General features: G+C 31.7%; 1 protein-coding gene across 1 annotated transcript in view; it reads right to left on the bottom strand.

The window, feature by feature from the left end:
• LOC132736127 (mitochondrial inner membrane protease subunit 2-like) overlaps window positions 1-16,984 on the bottom strand; it is a gene marked incomplete at its 3' end in the record, with an annotated part of 112,548 nt that extends 95,564 nt beyond the window's left edge. The window contains exons 1-3 of the mRNA XM_060723208.1: window positions 16,963-16,984; window positions 16,715-16,831; window positions 15,890-15,993 (exon numbers count right to left, since the gene is read on the bottom strand). Coding sequence (XP_060579191.1) covers window positions 15,890-15,993; window positions 16,715-16,831; window positions 16,963-16,968 — 227 coding nt within the window. The remainder of the gene's footprint in view (window positions 1-15,889; window positions 15,994-16,714; window positions 16,832-16,962) is intronic.
• Window positions 16,985-17,553: the final 569 nt, after the last annotated feature.

Here is a 17,553-nt window from a genome sequence, read left to right as displayed (position 1 = left end):
TGTGGAACTATTTATCATTTCCAGGAAAGATGCATTTTCACATCATTTATAATTAAAAGCACATTTATACATCTCTTTCTTTTTTACATGTTGATTAACACAATTAAACAGGTGCTAATTATAAGCAGAAATTGACTTCTGGCTATGTACATAAAATTATAAGGCTTTCTGTTTCCTTCTTTCTGTAATGTTTTCAAACCTAATCATGGCTTATATTGTCTTGTAAATATTAAAAAGGTTCTTTTATATTGGTATAATATCTGCTGTAAATGTTAAAATATGAACTGTAAATGTTTCATTACAAAGTCCATTCTGAATGCCATACCTTTTCTTTTCTATAATCTTGCAATGTCTTTTATAAAAAGTTGATGGAATGTCTGTTGAAAATGTTGCAAAATCTGTTATAAATGTTATAATGTCTGCTATAAATATTACAATATCTGCTATAAATGTTGCAATGTCTGCTTTAAATGTTACAATGTCTGCAATAAATGTTGCAATGTCTGCTATAAATATTACAATGTCTGCTATAAATGTTACAATGTCTGCTATAAATATAACAATGTCTGCTATAAATTTTACAATGTCTGCTATAAATGTTACAATGTCTGCTATAAATATAACAATGTCTGCTATAAATGTTACAATGTCTGCTATAAATATAACAATGTCTGCTATAAATGTTACAATGTCTGCTACAAATGTTGCAATGTCTGCTATAAATGTAACAATGTCTGCTATAAATGTTGCAATGTCTGCTATAAATATTGCAATGTCTGCTACAAATGTTGCAATGTCTGCTATAAATGTTACAATGTCTGCTATAAAAGATACAATGACAGCTATAAATGTTGCAATGTCTGCTATTAACACAACAATGTTTGCTATAAATATTGCAATGTCTGCTACAAATGTTGCAATGTCTGCTTTAAATGTTACAATGTCTGCTATAAAAGATGCATGCAATGACAGCTATAAATGTTGCAATGTCTGCTATAAACACAACAGTGTCTGCTATAAATGTTACATTGCCTGCTATAAATGTTACAATGTCTGCTATAAATATTACATTGTTTAAATATTGTAATGTCTGCTGTAAATGTTACACTTTCTGCTATAAATGTCCCAATGTCTGCTATAAATATAATAATATCTACTATCAATGTTACAATTCTGCTATAAATGTTGCAATGTCTGCTATAAATATTACAATGTCTGCTAAAAATGTAACAATGTCTGCTATAAATGTTACAATGTCTGCTATAAATGCTGCAATGTCTGCTATAAATGTCGCAATGTCTGCTATAAATATAACAATGTCTACTATAAATGTAACAATGTCTTCTATAAATGTTGCAATGTCTTCAATAAATGTTACAATGTCTGCCATAAATGTTGCAATGTCTGCTATAAAAATTACAATGTTTGCTATAAATGTTGCAATGTCTGCTATAAACAGGGCTGAAAATTAGCGGTCGCCCAGTCGCCCACGGCGACTAAATTTGTAACTGGACTACCAAAAATTTCAAAATAGTCGTCCAGTCGGCGACTTAAAAAAAACGGCTGTAGATTATGACTATAAAAGAACGACTGTAGATTAAATTTATATCTGCCATTAGAAAATTCAATGAAACCAATGAGCAAATTGGCTCCAAAATTATTAAATTGGCTCAAGAAAGTCACGATAAAAAGTATGACTTTTGGAATATCCAGTCTAAATTTAGCATTTGCTATTTTAAGAATGGAAAGTACACTTTTGGTTTTCCATTTACAATTTCCGCTTTAACGCTTCTTATCTCAAAACACAGCGACACAGTCTACTTTTTTTGTGGTCATTGACTGGTTTATATTTGTAACTTCCCTTCCCAATGAAATATCGATATGAACAGTAACACAGTCTAATACACTGACCCTCACCGTTTGTTAACATCAGCTGATAAATATGACACTAATTGTCGCATGCACTGGATAATTGGGTCTTAATATTTAATATGAAAACAACAACTAGCAGCATCTCAAGATTACCAAAGATTATCGCTAATCAAATCAGAATTTTGGGTATGAAAAAGCGACAAATTATGTTCTGCAGTTGACAACTTGACCTGTTCACGGTAAGTTTGCATTCAGTTCTTATTGTTGTTGATAAACAGATCAAAGGAATTATTAGTTAAGAAGTAAATGTTTTTTTATTTGTGTTATTAATTTTATTTTATTTTTGGGGGGAGGGGGGTTGATTGCCATTTAATTCTGACCTAATATAGTCCTATAAATATGACATCGCTTTGAGATATTTTTAGCTTCTGGGCAGGGCTTGACCGACAAAAACTATAAACAAGCCTGTAACGTCTAATATATTGGACTAGACCTAATAATTGCCTTTACAAGGAATTTATTTGACATTTGAAGCTTCAAAGGGAATTCCTGGAAAAAAAGATTGGCCTTAATTTGGCTTTAAAATCAAATATAGTTTTGTAACCCCTAAAGCTCTTGAAGAAGTATTCATTTTCAAATGACTTATGACTGTGAAATATTAAAGAAAGATTCAGTTAAGAAGCATACAAAATTCCTTTAGGTAACTTATACTGATTACTGCACACTAAAAATGACAGAAGTGAGTAGTACACATGATTTATTCCTGAATTATCTTTAGTTAAGAATTTTTCAATATTATTTCTTTCATTCTTCTTACTTTCAAATATGTTTCTTCTTTATTATTTCAGATACAGATAGTCTTCAAGACAAATCTTTGTCATTAACCAAGCAAGCTGAAGCAGCACATTGGATTGTGTTTCTGCTGTCACTGTCATGCCACTGATTTAGATTTTATGGAATCTTTGCTGCCCAACTTAACGTGGCAAATGTTATAGCTACTGAGCTGCAAGCTTTTATAATTATTGACTGTAAATTATATAAGTTTGTTGTGTTAATGTGATAAAAATGTAGGTACCAAAATAAAATTGGATATACATGTATATAGTTTAAAACTGTGAATGTTTTTCTAAATAATTTCTCTGTACCATATTGCCTTATTTGAAAATAAAATACAGGCACACAATTTTCGCTGCAAAAAAATTGGATCAAAAAAAAAAATTGCCAGCGCTTGCCCTGTTTCCGTTCATAAATTGTTGGTCCACTAAAATATTTACTGGGCCACTAAAATTTTACAGTCAGTGGTCCAGGTGGCCACCAAGCTTAAATGGTTAGTTTTTATCCCTGATAAATATAACAATGTCTACTATAAATGTAACAATGTCTTCCATAAATGTTACAATGTCTTCTATAAATGTTACAATGTCTGCAATAAATGTAACAATGTCTGCTATAAATGTTACAATGTCTGCTATAAATATAACAATGTCTACTATAAATGTTACAATGTCTTCTATAAATGTTACAATGTCTGCTATAAATGTTACAATGTCTGCTATAAATGTTACAATGTCTTCTATAAATGTTACAATGTCTGCTATAAATGTAACAATGTCTGCTATTAATTTTACAATGTCTTCTATAAATGTTACAATGTCTACTATAGATAATACAATATCTGCTATAAATGTTGCAATGTCTGCTTTAAATGTTGCAATGCATGCTATAAATGTAACACTGTCTGCTATAAATGTTACAATATCTGCTATAAATGTTGCAATGTCTGCTTTAAATGTTGCAATGCATGCTATAAATATAACAATGTCTGCTATAAATGTAACAATATCTGCTATAAATGTTGCAATGTCTGCTTTAAATGTTGCAATGTATGCTATAAATATAACAATGTCTGCTATAAATGTTACAATATCTGCAATAAATGTTACAATGTCTGCTATAAATGATACAATGTCTGCTATAAATGTTGCAATATCTGCTATAAATATAACAATGTCTGCTATAAATGTTACAATGTCTACTATAAATGTTACAATGTCTGCTATAAATGTTGCAATGTCTGCTATAAATATAACAATGTCTACAATAAATGTTACAATATCTGCTATAAATGTTACAATGTCTGCTATAAATGTTGCAATGTCTGCTATAAATGTTACAATGTCTGCTATAAATGTTGCAATGCCTGCTGTTAATATTGCAATGTTTGCTTTAAAATGTTACACTTTGCTATAAATGCTACAATGCTTGTTATAAATATTACAATGTCTTTTATAAATACTGGAATGGCTGTTGAAAATGTTCCAAAGTAATAAGGTTAAACTCAGTTGCCACCAACATACTAAGGATTAATGTACATGATGATTCAGTATCAAGCACAATATAAAACAATTAGTACAGTAGAACTTCTATGAGTCGAACTTTAATTAGTCGATTTTCTCGATGTGTCGAAGTAAAATGAAAGTCCCGATTTTTTCCCTTATATATTCCTTATAAAAACCTATTTATGAGTCGAGATTTTATGTGTCGAATTTTTCGATGTGTCAAAGGTTTTTTCGTGGTCCGTATAGAATAAATCTAGTACAATTTACCACAAATAAGTCGAAGTCCTTCGATTATATTGACACCTTCAATCTCGAGACATTTTTCACACCTTTTCTGGCCGCGAAGACGATTTCCGATCAACTTTAGTGACAGGTGTTAATTACACAGCCGAGTGTTCAAACAGCCTTTGTATGTGTTAAAATATGTGAAAAATGCATTAACCGTTACTATTTTAATTGCCGTAGTGGTATTCGAAAGTACATGTAAACAGAAGAACTATCATTTTTGAGTACTTCGTGACCCGGTGTCGCGTGATAATCACACGCGAAATATTTACTATAAGCTGATTTAGTTATTGCCCTTTCGTAAGGTTACGCCTTTTGAAACTTCCTTGTATACGTCAACAGGTAGTTCAAATCATTAGCCGTGAAAAGTTATTTACCATGTCATATTTATCATTGTATAATGTTAAATATCAGGTAAATTGAATGAAAGAAAAACATGAGTTATAGATCTTATAATTAGGACTAGTCACAGTCATGAAATTCAGACCGATTCATGAGTCGAAGTCCCAATGTGTCGAAGTTTTTACCCAAGTCCCTCCAACTTCGACTAAACGAAGTTCTACTGAATTTGCAAAGTATTTCATCCTATTCATTTAGGGAAGGTATTTTGTTTTTGTTTCATGGTTGGGTTTAACTTTGCACCAACACAGTAAAGGTCATATGGCCACTTTTCAACTTTACTGGTGGAGGAAGACCTCAGGCGCCCCTCCGTGCATTATTTCAGGCATGAACAGGCACCTCTGAGTAGAACCACCAACATTCTGTAAGCTAGCTGGATAGCTTTCTCATATGAAAGATTTCAAAGTCCCTGCAAGTCCCTGGTGAGATTCAAGCTTTACAGTGATGAGAGGCAAGTGGTTTGAAGTCAACAACCTTAACCATTCGGCCAGGAACGTCCCATTAAGAAAGTACATGTATTAACGAAAATATAAGCATTTTTCTTTGGAAAGTAAACTATTAATACTTAAAATCAATAATTATTATTGTTAAAGGGAAACAGGTTGACATTCAATAACAATTTCAGATAATTTATATAACTATTTTTACTAACCTAAGTCAATTCTGTTTAAGCCAGTGCTAGGGAGCATGGAGATAGCTTGGAATTACCACTACCATCCATCAAACCAAGTCTGCAACATTTTTAATTTTGATTTTTCGGACATTATTACAAAACTCTGTTTTTCACTACTTTATTGGAGCCATAACAACAGATCTAGATTGTACTTTTCCAAATGAAAATTCTGCTCCCTTTGCTATCTCTCAAATTACCATCTTGTGTTTCCAATTTTCATCCGACAACTCAATTTATAAACGAGAAAACAAGAGAGGCATAAATTTATAGGATGATCTTTAATCCACTGATAATAGTAATATGAACTCTTGTTTCATTAAGGCTTTACTCTTTTAAAGCCATCTCTCATTCTATATTTAGAAGCTATTAGAAATTTTCTTTCCATCATTATAATGAAAATTTCAACAAGTTATTATTAACCCAAAGGAATAGGAACTCATTTGAAGAAAATTTTCAGAGACATTAATGCATTGGAATTTATAAGTGATACTGAAGAACAAAGAAAACAATTAACAACACAGTAAAGGAAGTATATACCAGTATTAAGAGAATTCTCAAGGTCACATTATACATGTACAACATTTAAAATTTGTTGTTTTTGCCTGTACAAAATCACCACTCTTAGAAAATAAAAAAATAAATCTTCTGAAGATCGTTTGTGAACAACAAAAAGTTAAAATGAAGACTTGATTTGATAGAGACTGTTCATGAAACTGGAAAGTGCAACATCTTTTAAGCTTCTATAAAGTAACGGAATCAATGATCCAGAAGGACCAGAAAACAGTACTGATTTTCTTTGGATGAAGCCAATGAAGCATTGCTGGTAGAAGAAGATCTAAGGTGCCTACAATAACATCATTATTTTCAGACAAGAACAAGCACCAAAATAGAACCTACGGTTTGTCATGTGCATAAATTCATCTTATGAAATAATTTTAAGCATTGAAAATGTGTCAGATGAACTGTAAATTTGTCAGTACAGGTGTGGCCTGGTGTTTTAGGGGTTTGCAGGGGTCCAGGTCACAGTCAGGCTGTACATTTTCTCTCAAATTTTGACATGACCAATTGATACATATAAAGAATGGGATGCAATACCTTAAAACTAAACCCCAGTATTTGTTCATCTTGAGGAATAGCAAGAATATTTTCTTCCAAGACTTAAAGTAAACATTTCCCTCATCACATTCAGTAATTCTCTGCTAACTGACAAACAATGAAAACAAACAGATCATCTCGAAAAACAGGGGAAACAAATTGGTATCTTTATCAATTTTTTTGTCTGTAAGGAAGAACCCTTATGCTTCTGCATTTCTAATAGAATTAATCCCCTGCTGTTTCATTCTTTTACAATATCTCATAATGAGAGAATTTTTTTCAGTATAAACTTTCAAAGATAAATATAATTGAGCCCTGTCATGACAAAACCAACATAGTGTGTTTGCGACCAGCATGGATCCAGACCAGCCTGCGCATCTGCGCAGTCTGATCAGGATCCATGCTGTTCGCTTACCAACTCTATTACAAGTAGAGAAACTGATAGCGAACAGCATGAGGCGCGCAGAGGCGCAGGCTGGTCTGGATCCATGCTGGTCGCAAACGCACTGTGTTGGTTTTGTCGTGACAAGGCTCATATATCCCATGTCTAATTAATGAGCTATGTTATTTTTAGTATGAGACATAGAAAGCTGGCTTCTATTGTTCCACTATAAGCACCATTATAGAGACAGGAAAGCATTGGCATGGAATAATAAGCCTCACATGGATCAACACCATGGCTAACAAACATAAAAGTAATTGTATATCCTAGCTTTGTTAGGTATTCCATAAATATAGGTTCTCAATATGAATGTGTCCTTTAATGTTAATCAAACAGGGGAAAAAACTGTTGTTTTCCAAACAAACCAAATTTTCTAGTACATAATTATACAACAACAAACTTTCAAAATCATACCTAATTTCCATCTTTTTCATGTGAATTTTAAGACTGAAACAAGTGTTTTATTTTAACCATAGCTTTTAGCTAAATAGAGATATAGAAGCTTTAAGCTAATTTTAACCATGAACTCTTGAGAGAGAAAGATTGCTGTATGCCAAGTTCATGGCTTGAACCTGTGACCCTTGGCTTAAGAGGTAGGCCCATATACCAACAAGACTAACTCTCCTCTAACTAACAGTATATAATATAGCCATGGGACATTTACACTTAGTATGTTTGATTGCATACATTCAAAAAAGAGCCAGCAGCAACCAGGAACCAAGTTGGCACTATAGTCTACAATACACCACCCTCCTGCCTTCTCTCTCTCTCATCGATTATCAACAGAGTGTGGTTTATCATTGAGACTTATATTATTATCTTGAAACATAAAAAAACATTTTCTGTACAAATTGCTCAAGAATATCTGAATATAAACAGAATGACAGCTGGCTTTATTTATTTTGTAGTCAGTGTGCCAAGTAGCCATTAAATATGCAGACAATTATCATAAAACTATCATCTTATCAAAGTCTATTTAATGCCATTTTATTACTACATTATACCATATGAGATTACTCACTGTACTGCTTAACCCATTTATAGTGTTTTCTTATGAACACAATTCATTAATAAAGCAACATTTAGCAATAAAGGTGGAAAATCTAAATTTAGTCATAGATAATTCAATATAAGTCAACAATTTACAACTTTTTTACCCAATGACTTGCAGCAACAATGACCTTTCCCATAAATATTGAGCCAATCAAGCATGACAGCAACACAGTTTGACCATTCCCTATTCTGTTGACTACTTAATATGAGCTTACTCTGTATAAAAATCACTTATTATAACAATGGACTGTTCCTATTTCAAAAGCAGGATTATTCCATTATACAAATACAGGATGTATGGGTTGGAATAATTTTAATATACATAATTATGTATATAAATTATGCTCTATCTTTTATCTAGCTGAAATGGCATTGGACATAATCCATTTTTGAAGAGGTCAGGTAAAATTAATGAAAAAAGCCCACATTTTAAGGTCTGATGAGATTCCATGGAAGTGCTGGCTGGCTGGGCTTTGTACCGACGGCAAAGGCTGTTCCATTTCATTAGTCTAGCATTAAAAGGATAATTGATAGTTTCAACCAAAGGTCATGGGTCTAAACTGTCACTTATTATTATATACATTATCCATGTAAAAAGAATGTAGTGTGCTACCATAAAAGCAGTATACTCACAGTATCAAATATGTATAAAAATTGAAAAACTAGAAAATAAAATATTATTGCCCCTATTTTTCCAAAAGTAATTAACTATCTATTGCCTATAAGGATAAATTTGTAGTTATGTAAAACACAAGTTTATAAATCAGAAGTCAACCTGATGCTCAAAACTTTTACTAGTACCAAGAACCAAATAATAAGAATGAAGATTATTTCCATCCAGTAATGTGAACAAGAAGCTATAAGTTTTGATTTTTTTTTTTTTTTTTTTTTTAATTTTTCAGCAACATAGGTTGCCCATTTATTTTCCCCGTAATTGGTGCAGTGGGGTCGGAGAGCCATCCCCTACTGTACCTTACATTATCATTTCATGGCATATATCATCATATTATATTTAAAACATTTAAGTGACATTAAGCTCATTCTTTTTTTCAATGTCAAGTTGAGTTCTATTGACTATAAATTTCGATATTGACAATAATAGTGGTGTTTGACAACAGTTGATTAAGAAAAGGTTTTGGAAACAAAAAGACTGCCCCATACTTTTATTAAATATAATTTTTCCCTTGACAGATACAGTTGACTCTCAAAATCGCTTTACTCAAAATTTCGCATAAGTCGAAGAATTTCTAAAGTCCCGTCAAATTTCCTTCTTTATCTTTGTATTTTTACTCCGCTTAGGTCAAATTTTGACTTACCAAGACTCCTGTTTAGTCGAAAAGAAAATTTGGTCCCGTCAATTAAAGCCCAACATATTTTCATCTCAATTAGTCGAAGTGTGAAAACAGCCGACGGATCAAAGGTCGGCAATATCAAGGTGAGATGTTGTCACTCGTGATTTACACATTTCAAGTAATTTTTAATTGCCGGTCATCACGTATTATTAACACGTCGTATAAGTGGCTTTAATCCGTTTCAGCACTTAATTGGTTTTAACAGTTAGATAACTAAATTAAAATTTAATTACATTTCTTTAAGAAAGTTGACTCGTGCCAGTCTGACGGGTGTTAGTCAAATAACAGCCTAGGTATTGATGTGTGTTATCAACGTAAATGACATTTGTATAATTAATGTTCCGTCATTTTGCATACATTAATTTGTACTTCCGGTTCACGATAGTTGCTACTTTTATTTTCGTCCGATTATCAATCGAATCAAATATAATTGTGTGTTTATGTTTCATTATTAATATACATGTATTAAATTTTGAATGATATATTTTTGTTCATTTATAATTTGTAGTTGTAAGTGATTTACCGTCATTTCAACTGTTAAACATCGCAGCATTGCCGCTAACAACAATAACAAACCTACTTCTTTGCACATTTAATCAGGCACATGTATATAAATGTACGAATGTTAACGTAATGGCAGCAGTTCCACGTTACTCGAATTCCGTTTCTCTCGAAGTAAAATGCCCAGTCCCTTGGATTTCAAGTTACCGAGAGTCAACTGTATTTCCAAAATGTTCCTTGAGCCATACGAGTTACGGAATAATAAGAAGAAGAAGCTATAGGTTAGTTCCTTAACTTTTTTATATTCTTTATTTAGAAGACATTTTAAAAAAAATCAAGTTTAAGTTGTTTTATTGCACTAAAAATATTTTCTATTTGTTAACACAGATAACTTGAAGTAAACAATTATTTAACAGTGTGAGGGCTACTACAGGAAAATAAAAAAAAAAAACACTGTGATTTTTACAACATTTGGCTAAAAACAAAAGAAAACATAGAATCTACACAAAACTGGCTTATCTCAATGTACTAAGGGAATAAATTATGAGAGTTTTGCCATGCACCTTTCAAATATCATCTCTTAAGTAATCAATCTTATGACTGAAGTCAATAAATATAGTCTGTGTTGTGGTAAACACTTCCCATATGTCTATGTTTGTCAAGCACTGATAGCAGACTGGTGACAATGCCTTTACTCTGTGTCTCAAAGGAGCTCTCATTTTACAAGCTTTTTACAAAACAAGATTTTCAATGAGTCTATACCGAACCCATCCATTTTCTATCCGGATATCTCTACATCTATTTTCCTATTTACCATATTACAGAAATCTTTCTCCACTGTTAATGTATTTTATATAGAATATCAATATATGTCTGCCTTAAGGTAGACCATGGGTAATGCATTACCTCCACTTTGAAGAGTATTCAAATAGGCTAGAATCGCTTGTAAACTACATTGAAATTGAGGGGCATGGGTTCAAACCCCAGGAGGGGCAACTTTTTTTTTCTTTCTTTTTTTCTTTTTAACATTTTTTATGTATCTCTCTGATCCCTTATGGAAGAAAAAAAGTTTGATTTTAATTATATAATTATTTTAGGTATTTTTTTGGTTAAATAATGCCAAAATTTATAACAAATATGATACCAGATATTTTCAAAGTTCGATAAAATAAAAATTACACGGTAAAAGTATTTTATATTTCGCATGATCAACTAATATACCTTTGAAAAAATTTAGGCAAAGTTTGAAAACAGACCCTCATTTCGATAAATTTAAGGGATATTTTGAATAAGGCATTTTAGATAGGGAAATGGTAAAATTAGTGTTAAAAGTAGGTGGGGTAGGGTTACATTTTTATACATTTCAAGAACATTTTGTTTAGAACCAAACATTTTGGTTGTGTAATGTGTTACTTGAATGTTATTATTTGTTGCTTAACAATGAGCAATAGAAAAACATTTTTTATAATGATGATATTACAGATTATTTACAGTTTCCTCATTTCTGAAAATAAGCCCTTCAAATGGCAAGGTCTTAGTTCAGAAATATATCCATAACTCATAAACCACACGGTAAATTTTATTTAAATTTTGCATACAGGTGACCTTGAAGACATATAACTGTCCTATGTTGTCAATTTTACAGTTCTTTATGGTGCCCATTACCCATGGTCTACCTTAAAGGTTGCCTACACCTTGGCAAACCCTCCTTTGGATGTCTTAATGCATACAAAAATTGAATTGACCTAAAAACCTCTGCATTTTAAAGCTTTCAGACAGTAGACAATTAATTATTTTTCCATAAAACAAAATGTGACTTGTCAGATTTTTATATTTACATAACCAAGGAGAAAAATACTGGGAAAATAACATGTCTTGGAGATATAATTTGTCAGAGGTGAGGAAAACTGCATTATCAAATAAGGACCATAGGTCCTTAAATAATTATCACAAAAGAAGACTTGGCATATGAGAAAAATGTACATAAATAGGTACGGTAAAATAAAATCGGTCAAAAAAAGGCAAAAGTGGCATTAGATTTATAATAATAGTATAAAGTCTAATTAGCTAAATTAAAATTAGCTCTCCAACATTTATATAATTATGATGTACTGCAAAGAAAGATTCTTCAAATTGGGCAAAAATGTTTCTTTTAATTGGGCAAAATGATTCAAATAATTCCTCTAAATGTGATAAATGATTCTACTAATGTGTTGTTGTACAAAACTAATGACTGTTCCACTTTGGCCAAATTATTCATTTAATTTGGCAAAACAATTCATTTAAATATGTTGTAATACATGTTATTACAGGGAAATGTCTTAATTTTTAGTATGACAAATGGCATGTTAGAATTGCACACACAAACTATATAACATACATAGTTTATAAGTTTTTATTATATGATCTAAATATAGCTGCAATCTCATTGGTCCAAACAGTAGTCAACAGAACTTTTTATAAAATCATATTTACTGGGTGTAGTATCATATTCACTGGCTTAATTGGATTTTCCCAGTCTAAAAATAGATTGAGACTCATATTCAATGATCATACACCGTAGACTGTTAAATACGCATGTTACTTAAAAAATAATTGTTGCTTTTTGTTCTTTTATATGGCATATTTCTCGATTAAAATATCAATACATTACCATTTTACTTAAAGGCTACACCGCAATGATGAGTATAAACTTGAATTACTTTTGTATGCCCAGCGTTCGCGAAGTCGTTGCACGCCTAACACGTGCGTCTTTTTTCCCGCGCTTCAACGAGACAAAATTTGTACTTGTATATAAGGTTGTACTTTTCGTGATTTTTTTTATTTCTTAGCCTATTCATATAATAAAACAATTATTGACTAGTGAATAATTGTATAATATTAAATTCTGTAATATTAATTCTTCAATATTAATATTACTTTAATATAAAATTGTTTGTACAAGTATGCTATTCCACAATAATTACTTAGCCTAACTGATGTTCATTCACAGTCATTTAAACAGTTTATTAAAGATTAAACAAAAGACAAGATATTTTTATAAAACGTTTACTTAATCACGGCTAAATTTAGTTCTCTACTACATGTATGATTAATTAATAAATGAAAAACATCTACACGTTTTTCATCATTGATAAAGCATTAATATTTTAAAAGCAACTTGAATTATTTCAAGAAACATAGCAAAAAACATCAAACATAATAATCCAAGATGAACATCAAAGGGAAATAACAATGTAATAACTTGTGTTGTCAATTCTCTACAGAGTTATGTTTAATGTTACATGACAATATGATATTCACTGGTACATAATTCTTGGATAATATCAACATCCTATTGAAACTACATAATGTAATACTGATTTCAACAACTGTATACATTTGTAGATTCTGTAGATATATAGAAATCTTAGACAATTTAAAACTGTACAGATGTAATTCATTAAACAATGGAAAATCTTTTTTTTTCAGTTATATTGCATATATTTTATATTTTCTCTACTTATTCAAACATAGTTATATAATAAGAGTGATAGGTTTTATGTTGCACATATTTATAAATTATAATCAGCTCAATAAAAACAAATGCTTCTTGAAGCTTTCAAGAATTTGTCCTCTTCAGATAAAATTGACATTTATAAAATAACAAGCAAATTCGTTGAATTTATATCCCCCGCCGAGTACTGGTTATTATTAACACAACAACTGAAGACATAAGGCTTTATTTATATATTAATCATGGCATAAACTGTAATATTCTTTGAACTTGAAGCCTTGTACCTTCAAACAAGAAGAATTTTTAAGTTTTCACTATATACATATAAGGAAAATCTATGACCCCCTGGAGTGGGGCCAATTTTGACCCCAGGGCTAAAATTTGAACAATTTTGGTAGAGGACCTATAGGTTATATCATATACCAAATATCAAAGCTCTAGGCCTTGTACTTTCAAACAAGATTTTTTAATTTTGCATTTTTGAAACTCCTTTTCTGGCCCTGTGACCTACTTATGCAACAGACCGGAACCATTTGATCAACTTTGGCAGGGGACCACGCTAGGATCATTCCTGTAAAGTTTGGTTGCTGTGCAGTCATTTGTTTCTGAGGAGATGTTGTTTAAAGAAATTGCTGACGACGGCGTCAGCGGACGGTGGGGGATCACAATAGCTCACCTAGATGTAAAAACATCTTAATCTCCAGACTTCATTGCCATTTTCAAGGCATCAAGAAGGGATCTCACAATTTTCAAATATTTTTAAATGTTATTGTAACAAATCATTTTAATTCTTCTTTAATAAAAACTAGAAATGTGTCCACAGGACACGGGTGCCCCCACCGCGCCACTGTTCTGTCAATCTTATGACTCTAGGTCAAATATTTTTTGAAAACTAAAAATCCTTTTTACTAAGTAAAGGGCAAGAACTTTACAAATACTGAATAAATCCCCAAGCAAACCCCAAGTTGAAAATTGCAAATTTATACTACTGTAATTCAAGGGCAATAACTCTAACAAAACTGAAAAAAATCCACATGCAAAGTCCCAGGTTCATAGCTTCACAGTGAGGTGAATCATTATTCCTGTAATTTAGTGATGTTGATCATTATTCCTGTAAAAGTTGGTCGATTCTAACTCAAGCACTCAAGGATCAAATAACAAACATAATGAAACAGTTTTTACTAAGTCAAGGGAAATAACTCTACAAATACTGGATAAATCCACAAACGAAACCCCGGGAACAAACTAAATATGCTGAGCAACTTTCCAATAAGGTTTAATGACTCTATGTCAAATCCTTTTTGAGTTACATGCGACACAAGTTGAAAATTGCAAACATTTTCTAAGTCAAGGGCAATAACTCTAAAAATACTAAATAAATCTAGACGAAAATACCCAGGTGCACAACTACACATACTGATCAACATTCCTGTAAAGTATCATGACTCTAGGTCAAATACTTTTTGAGTTACATGCGACACAAGTTGAAAATTGCAAAATTTTACTATGTCAAAGGCAATAACTCTAAAAATACTAAAAAAATCCGGACGAAAATACCCAGGTGCACAACTACACATACTGATCAACATTCCTGTAAAGTTTCATGACTCTAGGTCAAATACTTGTTGAGTTACATGCGAAACAAGTTAAAAATTACAAAATTTTACTAAGTCAAGGGCAATAACTCTAAAAATACTAAAAAATATCCAGACGAAAATACCCAGGTGCACAACTTCACATGCTGATCAACATTCCCATAAAGTTTCGTTGAATTCCAGCCATTAGTTGCAGAGAACTACTCCGGAAACGAAATTCGGACAAAATTTTACTGAGTCAAGGGCAATAACTCTAAAAATACTAAAAATATCCAGACGAAAATACCCAGGTGCACAACTTCACATGCTCATCAACATTCCCATAAAGTTTCGTTGAATTCCAGCCATTATTTGCAGAGAACTACTCCGGAAACGAAATTCGGACGGACGGATGGATGGACGGACGGACAGAAGGACGAACGGACAACGCCAAAACTATATCCCCCTCCCGATTCCATCGGCGGGGGATAACAAATGGCCCATAATTGGAACTAAACCCTAAATGGAACATGATGTTTAAGCTAAAATAAAAACTTTGTAAGAATGTTCCAATTAAAACATTGCTACATGAATACAGCAACATACAATACAATATACAAAGAATATGGATCTACACATGTGATACAAAAATTCTCATAATAAATTATAAACTTTCTTTTTTTTATGACTTGCATATTCAAGCACACCAGTATACCATGATTTTTAATTCATCATTGCAACACTGTGTTACAGTTCTCATATACATTGTCAACAAACAAAAGGGGAGAAAGTAGATTGATAAACTTACATGAATGTGATGATATCACCTCTTTGTAAAGTTTGATTTGCTGCCAATCTGTTCTGTAACACCCAGTCATTTTGACCTCTATTACAATCAGGGTTCAATAATGGCTGAAACATGAAAGAAATATAAACAAGAGCTGTATGTTAGTAAGACAATGCGCTTGACTATTCTCAGTATTAAACAGTAAGGGAAGAGGCATAAATCTGTTAAAAGGTAACTCAGAGTTATGGAACCTATGCCTATCATGTTAGATTATCAAAGAGAAAAAGTGTTTGTGAAGTTTCAACCTATTCCCTTCCAGTAGTTTTGGAGAAATCAACTTGCATGCAAAAACTTAACTGAGGTGTGACTTCAATGAGTACAATAGCTCTCTCTATTCTTGAAATAGTCCTTCTAAAAACTATATGCCACTTGGTACTGAATTACATATGGGAGACAGAATGTTTTGTACTTAACTAAAAGAATCTTTAAAAACATCAACACACTGGTTTATTGTTAAGTGATTACAAGACAGTAAGCCTCAATTTCCAAATAATTGCTAATATAATTTTTTTGTCCTGGACCCTTCAATGGGCTCAAAAGCCAATTTATGAAAAAAACTGTGTATAATATTTCAAATTTTCTTAATGTTAACTTACATGCTCAAGAATATAAATGATTCACATACTCACTATAATTAATCAATAGATTAACATTTCTGAAGAGATTTATGCCTAAAGCCCTTTAACAAATTCTGACTTTCTTTACTTGAAAAATTCATTGAAAGTCTTAAAAGTCCTATCAATGCAGCAAACAGGTAAAGGGTCATGAATCTAAAATGTAATTTACCTGCATGGAAACTCCTATAACCTTACTAAAACTGGCTACTACATCTGTGAATGTTATGGTTACAGGAACAACAACAAAGGTAGTCTTTAACAGCAACTTCCACGTTGCCATCTTTACCTGAAATAAAAAAATACTCAAGCCAGACCAACTTTAGAAATAAGTAAAATTAATTGATCCTTAGTTTATTAAACTTAAATAAAAGTTTAATCCTTATATGCAAGGAATGCAAATTATTCAATATATCATACCCACATGTAAAATTCTTAACTGATGCTGTCATTGTCTTTTCACCTTCTTTGCTACATTACATTACATTATAAACCTTTCATACAATTGTTAAGAAACACTGCAAAGAAAATAAAACACCAGCAATAAAACTGCCCAAAAGATGAGAAATTTACTGTGGTGACTCTGACTGCTGTAAGCATAACTTATTGTTGTCAATTTCAACACTAAATATTTGATCATAGTAACATCACTACAGACATTGATAATAACACATTTTATCTTATTCTAGCTTAAAGGTTTTCAGTATACCCAAACTTGTACTGTGCCAGGATTTAATGCCACAGTAGTAGAAAGAACAAATTGTTAAAATGTGGAATATTAAGTTTTGAAAGCAAGAACTAATTGTACCTTGAAACAAGAATTTCTATATAAACATTAATTCAGTGGTAAAAATCTTGGTAAAAATCTGAGCTTTATGCACCTTTAAAAAAAACTTAATTACTAATTCCTATTATATAGGATTAGGAATATGAAATTCAACCTATCTAAATGTGTAGTAGTAAACATCACCAGATCATAACACCACCATGATTCAACTTACACACTACATG

The sequence above is a fragment of the Ruditapes philippinarum genome, unplaced genomic scaffold, assembly GCF_026571515.1.
Source record: "Ruditapes philippinarum isolate M1 unplaced genomic scaffold, ASM2657151v2 ctg3312_1_1_1_1, whole genome shotgun sequence".
NCBI classification, from domain to species: Eukaryota; Metazoa; Mollusca; class Bivalvia; order Venerida; family Veneridae; genus Ruditapes; species Ruditapes philippinarum.
Note: the sequence above shows the minus strand (reverse complement) of the source record. Positions and strands in the feature narration are given on the sequence as shown.